The sequence below is a fragment of the Elephantulus edwardii genome, unplaced genomic scaffold (genome assembly GCF_000299155.1).
Source record: "Elephantulus edwardii isolate Elephantulus edwardi_28Jun2011 unplaced genomic scaffold, EleEdw1.0 scaffold00051, whole genome shotgun sequence".
Classification (NCBI taxonomy): Eukaryota; Metazoa; Chordata; class Mammalia; order Macroscelidea; family Macroscelididae; genus Elephantulus; species Elephantulus edwardii.
Window position 1 is genome coordinate 11,538,317 of NW_006399801.1, and position 8,581 is coordinate 11,546,897.

General features: G+C 40.9%; 1 protein-coding gene across 1 annotated transcript; it reads left to right on the top strand.

Moving 5' to 3' along the window:
• The first annotated feature begins 7,159 nt into the window (after nucleotides 1–7,159).
• LOC102846498 (putative uncharacterized protein LOC388820-like) lies at nucleotides 7,160–7,495 on the top strand. The gene has a single exon (XM_006886787.1). It carries the CDS (start codon nucleotides 7,160–7,162, stop codon nucleotides 7,493–7,495), a length of 336 nt encoding a protein of 111 aa, XP_006886849.1.
• The last annotated feature ends 1,086 nt before the right edge of the window (nucleotides 7,496–8,581 follow it).

Sequence of the window (8,581 nt, forward strand, 5' to 3'; positions counted from 1 at the left end):
CACACCTTAGTCTCCCAACTGGCATCTTTGCTCCTCAGGACTTTGTAGAGGTCTCTGACAGCAAACTTTGTCAAAGTAATTTGTCTTTTAATAATTCTGCTAAAAGTGTTTAAGCACAAGTTTTTGTGTAAACAAATGTTTTCTTTTATCTCAGGTATTGAGAAATTATTCTCTAGGAGTGGAATTTCTGAATCATGTATTGTAATTTACTGAACCAACAGTTGCCTATTGTTGGAAATTTGATCAAATGAATTCTTAAAGCTAGCAACCCTTTCAAGGTTGGCAGGTTATGGTCATATTAGTCAGGACGCAGGGGTGGGAGAGCTGGCTGCAAGAGGGGACCTGTCAGTCTTCTTAACTCTCCTGTTTTCCTTTTCCCTAAGACTCTCACTGTAGCACTTTCAAGCCAAATCTCTATCCCAATTCCTGCGTGATCTGTGACTCATGGGCATGGGGAAGGGAAGAGCCCTTCTCCCAGCCTGGGCCAGTAGCTCCCTGATCTCTGAGGGGCCATGAACAGCCATGTTCCTCAGGTGTGTTCTGCACCTGCTGCTTCTGGTCTGGATTTCTTTATCCAGGAGACAGTCCAAGAGGAAGCTGGTGACTCTTGTCTGTGGCACTTCCGGGCTGGATGACGATGAGACTCTCACACCTGGCCCTCTGCCACACCTGTGGCAGATGCAGAACTGGGGAATTCAGGAACCAACCAGGTTATAAGCTGGTGAGCCAGCCTGGGTGAGAGCTCCCACAGTCCAGGCCCAGATGAACGTGGCAGAGCCGGAGAGTCTTCAATACCAGCACATTCAAAAATGCTCTTTGCTTTAGACTTTATCTTAAAGTCAGCAAGATTTTTGCTTTTTAAACTTGGGCCAATATAAGACAGACTAACATGGATCCTCAAATTAGTTGAATGAGAGAAAAATCCATCCACTTATTCTTGGCTAAGTTTCTATTTGGTACGGCCCCGATATCTCTGGGGGATCATGTTACTTATTGCATGAAATAGTGCAACCCTACTGCAGAGTGAGACTGGCCGTTTGCATGGAAAGAAGTTGTGCCTTCATCATCTTCACTTTCCTTGGCAGCAGCATAAACTTATCTCCTCAGAGGCATCTAGTCAAGGAAAAGACCACCTCATGGCATGTAAGTATCTGCTATATGCAAAGATTGGCAACTCTAGAAGGACTTCTAGGCTTCACATTACAAGTGCACAATGGCACAGATAAAAAGCTTTATCCCTTCTGCAGAGTGTTTCCTCATTATCATAATTTATTATTATCTTTCCAAGAGAGAAAGAGACTGTGTCGTGTATTACAATCATTGATAAATGGACTTCTTAAAGAAAAATGGTCTGTCCTTACAACAGTTAATGTTCTATAGTTCTTAGCTAAATATGCTTTGTATTTGAACATATTATATTGTTCTGTAACAATTCAGAGGAACCGCTATGTGTTTCTTTATACCTGTGTGCCAAATTTAAATAATTTTCCTTGCCCTAATTAAGATTCAGGGAGCTCTGGTCTTCTGATGGGTCAGAAGTTTCTCTGCCAACCCAAATGCAAGCGATTCTAATCTACCAGTGGCTCCTTGGGAGAAAAATGAGCAATCTCTTCCTCCACGGTTTACAACCTCTGAAACCTGCTGACGCGATGGCAATGAGTTTGTGAGTTATGAATTAAAGTGCATTAAGTTCTTGTTGGGTCGGTTTGGTTTTAATCATTCATAGGATTTTTCCTTCCCTTGGTGTTCCTGTGAGTGGGATGGGCTGTGAATCGCAAGGTTTGAGCTTTGAGTTCACCCAGAAAAGAGGCCCAGAGTCTCACTCCTGATGAATCAACCACTGGAAAGTGTGCATGCAACACAGCTCTTCTCTGAGCCTCAAGGGTTACCATGAGCAGGAACTGACTGGAAATAACTGGATTCCTCCCTTAACATTAAGGTCTCAAATCCTTCTCCAAAATGTGCTGTGAAACTAAAAATTATTTTATTGATTTTATGATTGACTTTTTCAATGTATTTCATATCACGAAATTTATTCACTTATCCTTTGTCAAACATAGGTTGTAGAAGAATTCATCTTCAAAGGTTTCCCCATTGAAGACTAATTCTACAACTTATATGTCACAAGTAGTGACAAACTTTGTCACATACAGGTTGTAGAATTAGCCTTCAATGGTTTCTCCTTTATCTAAAAGTAATAAGATTATTCAACCTATTTTGGTGACTGAATATAACAATAAAACAGGCTTCTCTGTGTTTTGAATTCACTCACTCACTCATTGTTGTGGAATTGGATCAGACCATTGGGTTTCTGAGGCTGTAAATCACCTGGAAGGAGATTTCTCCTCTTTCAGTCCTGTGGCTGCTGGTGATTCAAACTGTCAGAGAAGATCAGCCTTTGTTTTAATAGAGCAGCTTCCTAAGAACTTTGTCGTCCAAGCTCTCTGGTCCAGCATAAGCAAAATATGTTAGAGAAAATCATGCAAATATGAAGTACAAAGGACATATGGGGCACGTCTGGCTTACTCACGGGCTGTGGGATTTATTCTCTGACACATCTACTTGTGTTTACACTGAGCAGGCCACAGAGATTTGAATTAGGAAAGCTTGACTGGGAAGTCTCTACAGGAGAATATATTTCATGGTTTTACTTTTTTTCACTGGCTCCTCACCTAGAGAAAACAGCTTTGAATTTAAGCAGTAGTTAAGATCTTAATCTCCTAATCTTGGAAGGGCACACAATGTTTTCACCCTGGGGCGCTGCTCCCAGGAGACCAGAAAAGTGACAACTTGTTCTCTTTTGTTTGAAAATAAACATGCCTGACATAAAAAGGCATACAGGGACCAGCTTGTCTCCTTCCTGTCCTCTTTACCAGAGATAATCCCAGGTGCTGGTTTCTTGGAGAAAGTGCAACCAGTGTGCTCCTTAGAGGCAAAAATGGTGAAACTCTGTCTCATCAACTTTGGACATATTGTTGGGAGGCACCAGTCCTTGGAGAGGGGCATCATGCTTGCAAAGATGAAGGCCAGCATACGAGAGGAAGACACTGAACGAGATGAAATGACATAGAGACTAACAATGGGCTTGAGTGTGTTTGAAATGGTGAGGATAGCACAGAACAGGGCAAGGTTCATAGAATCGCTCTGAGTTACAGCCAACTCAACAGCACCTAACAATGACAACGGTTTCCTGTGCATTTTATCTCTGTATATATGAGCACAATCAAATAATATATTCTTTTTCTAATTGTCAATAAGTTAATTCTGATTCATGATGTTCTTCTACATGTTAGAAGAGAATTGTGCTCCAGAGAGTTTTCAATTTCTGATTTTCAGAAGTTTATTTTTAGATATCTCTAGATAGATTAAAACTGACAGCCTTTCAGTTGATAGCCAAGCACTTAACCATTAGTGACATTCAAGAACTCTAAATAAGGAATCCCTATGTGCCTCCCTCACTCTCTTTTTCATTCCACCAATAGTCATTGCTGCCAGAGGCTGGCAAGTCAACTCTGATTCATAGCAACTCTGTGAACAGCAGCTTGGAAACTTGCCAGATCCTGTGCCGGCTTCACAGTCTTAGCCATGCTCAAGCCCAATATTACAGCCACTGTGCCAATCCATCTTTGGTAGAATGATAAAAAGAGCATCTAATACTTCACTCTTTTAGTAAAAAAACCTCCTCATTATTTTTAATAACTGTGTCATATCCACTGTATAGAGAGTTCAAAAACCTATTTAATCATCTCCAGATGTTATCAAGGCTGTACTGAGCAATGCTGCAGTGACTAACATTTAAAATACATTCCTAGAGAGGGGGAGACCAGGCTGCTTGTAGGAGGCAAGGATTCTGAAGCTCCATACTTTTTTCCTTGGAGAGGGACATCATGCTTGGAAGGGTGGAGGGACAATACAAGAGAGGAAAACCCTGGTTGAGATGCATTGACTCAGTGACAAGGGTAATGGGGGTAGGTTTGTAAGAGACAATAAGGTTGGCTCAGGATAGAGCAGGGTTCAGAGCTGTTGTACATAGGGTTATTAAGACTCAACAGCATATAACAACAGCAACAACATGAGGGGAAGAACTGTCTAAAAGGAATATATGATTAGGCCTTATATATATATGACAACAATCTAGAATAAAGGGTGCATTGCAGGGAGGGCTGGGAGATGGAGATGGGGGAAGAAAATGTGCAACAATGGGAAAAAATTAAAACAGTTTTAAAAAAAATACATTGTTCTTACATGTTCTAGAGGATCTTGAAGATAAATTCCTGGAAATAGAACTGCTGGGTCAAAAGTAAAACCCATTATCATGGTGTCTTTCCTGACTCACTGGGATCCCATATGTGAGAGAGTAGAACCCCAAAGAGTTTTCAATTACTGATGTTGAAATATAAACCACCAGGCCTTTCTTCCAAGGTGCCTGTGGACAGATTTGAACCTCCAACCTTCCAGCTAGCAGCTAAACAGAGTTTATAGGTTTCCCTACCCAGAGATCTCGGTGTCAAAGTTAAGTATATCTGTAATGTCGATAGATCTGTGAGTGTGCCCACAGCATTGGTTGTATGAGTTGACACTCTCTCAGCAATTAGATGATGGTCTGATCATCTCATAGACATAGTCACACAGCTGTTTTAAAACACTGAGAATTTGCAAGATAGATAACAAAATGCCTTGTGTTGTCACTTAAATGTGCTTATTGCCTCTTGTTAGAGATGCCTTTGATGCTCTTTCAACTCTCAGTAGCTCCTTTGGATGTGGACCTGTCTCATGAGGTTTTCTTTGCTGTGATTGTTGTGGAGGCTGATCATCACACCTTTCTTCATTGGAATCCGGGGGTGGCCTCAAACTGCCAACCTTTTGCTTAGCAGTGGAACACTCACTAAGGTGTTTGGGCTATTAGGGCCCCATGCATTTTTCTTAGAGTGAGGGAAATTGAGAAGGTTTTTGTTTTGTTTTGCTTTGTTTTCAATGTTCTAGGTCCAATTATTTATCTATGACAGGTTGCAAATCTATACAGGTTATCTATACAGGTTGCAAATTTCTTAACCGACTTTTAAAACTTTTCTTGTTGAACTGAAAGATATTAAAAAGTATAACATAGATTGCAATATTTTCCAATTTTTCATTTGTCTTTCTTATAGTATTTTTTATCAAGTAATCACTTTAAAATTTTTTATGTAATTACATTTAACAATATGTCTTTTTGAAGTTTTTGGGAGGGTATGGTTTGTGGTTTTTTTTTTTGTTGTGAAAAAAGAAAAAATCTGCTATGTATTTTCTAGTACATTTAATTTTTTAACTATTGAATTATATTTATCTGGGCTTTCAGGGAGCATAAAGTGAGAAATATGTAAGGACCTAACACGATATATTTCTAATAAAAAATCCATCTTTTCTGTCCCAATTCCAGGTTTATTGATGGAGTTTTATTCCATTTATAGATCTGCTTTGCCAGTACCACATTGTTTTAGGTATTATAGTTTTTTTGAGAAGGGTTTTAGAAAGCACTATTTCTTCTGAGGACCCTGGCTGATGCAAACGGTTAAGCTAACCAAAAGGCTGGTGATGGTTCAAAACTATCCAGAGGCTATGCAGTAGAAAGAAATGGCGTTATCTTCCCATAAAGTTTATTATTGATGCAGTTATGTGATGTAGTCACTTTCAATTCATAGCATCCTTGTGTTCAAGATAAGGAAACACTGCTTAGGTGGACTAGTGGTAAGAATTTGTGTTACATTTCCAAAGGCATGAAGTTCAAACGTACCAGCTGTTCTGAGGGAGGAGGATGGGGAATCTCTTTCTGTGTGATTACTGCCTCTGAAAACTTGCTGGAGGGTCAGCTCTGACTCAGTGGCACACAACAACAACAACAAACTATCCTTATGCTTTCTGCTGTGGATGAGCTCACTCGTGGAGCCACTGTCAGTCTATCTTGCTGAGGATCTTATTGTTTCCCGTGATCCTTTGCTTTACCAACTTGGTGGCCTTCTCCAGCGATTAGCAAATCCTGATAACAAAGGAGCCCTGTTAGTACCATGCTGCTAACCAAAGGTGGTGCTGGTTGTTGTTGTTTATCAACTGGTGTACTTTACTTGTGTACCAACTGATGTACTTGTGTACCAAGCTGGTGTACTTGTGTACCAACTGGTGTACTTGTGTACCGGCTGGTGGTCTCAAACCCAGTGCCTTTGGGATTGCAGCACAGCTTCTTGCCACTAGGCCACCAGAACTCCTATAACTCAAAGGTAGTCAGTTGGAATCCATTAGCTGCTCTGAGAGAGAAAGGTAGACAGTCTCTTCCTATGCAATTTACAGCCTCTAGAAAACTGCTTAAGGGTCAACTATGAGTTGGTTTTGACTCAATGGCAATGAGTTTGTGTTTTGAGTCACTCTGAGGGAGAAAGATAGGTAATTTCTTTCTCTAAAGAATTACCTGAGAAATGCAGTAAAGCCCATAAAAACACAATTAAGTGGTGCAGTGGTGGATAAAATGCTTGAAGTATATGAGATGAAGTCTTGCCATCTTTGCAGTGGAAAACCCATGGATGGTTGCTAGGGATGGTAAGGGAAGAGGGGAGTAAAAATTAATAAATAGAAAAGTTGAGTGAAGAGAAAGGAAATATATGATAAAGAGTTGATCGGATATTATAATTAATGAATTACATTAATCAGTTGTGATTAATGTTATAAAGCAAAATGCATATGAATGATTAAATGAGAAACTCAAATGGTTTGTAAACTATCACTCAAATCACAATATAGGTTTTTTTTAAAAAAAACCCACCACAACAAAGACAAACCCTATGGGTGAGTTTTCCTTTGTTATGTGAGGTGGCTGTGATTAGACATTGATTCAACAGCATGATGATGCATCTACTAGTCAAGAGTTTGATGTTTTGAACTCTTTGATTTTTAAAGTCTATTGCTGTAGATATTATTAGATTCCTGGTATTCCACAGAGTCCCCATAAGCAATCTCCTATATCCCACTGATGTGAGGAACACTCTCCCTTGAGCTTGGCTGGGCAGCTCTCAGTTCAAGATAGAGGGACTCATATGGACCTTTTTGTTTCTCAGTGACCAAGTGGACTCCAAAGGGGGACTCCAACCAGACCCAGGCCATCAGTGTCACATGGCACCTGCTGAGGGACCACATGACAGCCCAGAATGACACCAACTCCACCAGAGCCCTGAAACTCCCAGATGGAATGAGCGCTGCCTGGTACATCCTCACCATCATCGGCATCTATGGGGTCATTTTCCTCTTCCGACTGGCCAGCAACATCCTCAGAAAGAATGATAAGTCTTTGGAAGATATTTATTACTCAAACTTGACCTCTGAACTAAAAAACAGAGGAAGCCAGAGCAAGATAATCAAGTGCTCTACGCTGACCAGTAGTGACCATGCCATCCTGGAACCCAAGCCAACTGTTCCAGGGCCAATGTGTGTAAATAATGGGTCCCCAACTGGAAGCCAAGGAATCCCTTAAAAATCAAGACAAGCTGGCTCCACTGGGGAAGACCCAACTCCTTGGAATGGAGTTTCTTTGTTTATGTGGAACCTCAGGGTGAGGCTATGTCCTTGAGTGGGACTAATAGAGCACCCCTGAGCTGTGGGCACTTAAGGCCAATGAGGGTATGGCCAAAGCCAGCATCTTGTTCTTCCTGAGGCTTTGTGGTGCTTTGAGAGCTGAGATCAGGAGTAGCAGCTCCCAGTCACATTCATGCTTCACTGGAAAAGTTTGTGTGCTTCAAAGATGGCCACAGGGCACAGCAGACCAGTCTAGATTCCAGAACTGAGACCTTAGACATATCAGGAGAATTCAGGAGACTCTTGTGAATGTACATGCAAGTCCCCAGGTTCATGGACAGAAAGCTGGACTGGGAACCAAACAACTTGACTAAAACTTCCGGGCAATCATATAAGCATCTAGTTTTCACCTGGAACATATAGAAATTGGGATCAATAGTCTCATTCTAAAGATTCTGACCTTAATTTAGGACAAAAGTTGACAGTATCAAAGTATCAGAAGTGTGGCAGGATTTTTTTTTCTTCTTTTCATGGAGTAGCCTAATGAAAAAAACATTAACTTTGAAGGCATAAGAACCAACCTCTAGTCTGAGTTTACCTATCAACAACTTCTGTATCCTTATACACATCACTTCACCTCTGGGGATCTTAGTTTCTGTTATAGGTACAGTGAGAAGGATGGCAGTTCTGCCAGCTGTACAAATTACCTAACACTTAATGAGCTCTTACATATGAACATATTTTGAAAAATAAAATAAATATGTAAATAAGTCTTTTTGTTGTGTGATGACAATTGAATCTCTTGGTGGTGGGTGTTGGTTGATATTGATGGTGTTTGTGGTTGATGGTGATGGTTGTTGTTGTTGTTATGTGCCGTTGAGTCATTTGCGAGTCATAGCAACCCTATGTACAACAGCCCTAAACCCTGCTCTATCCTGTGTCAATCGCACTGCCTCTGACACACCCATCCCGATTACCTCAGTCACTGAATCAATCCACCTCATAGAGGGTCTTCCCCTCCTGCGCTGTCCCTCCACCCTCCCAA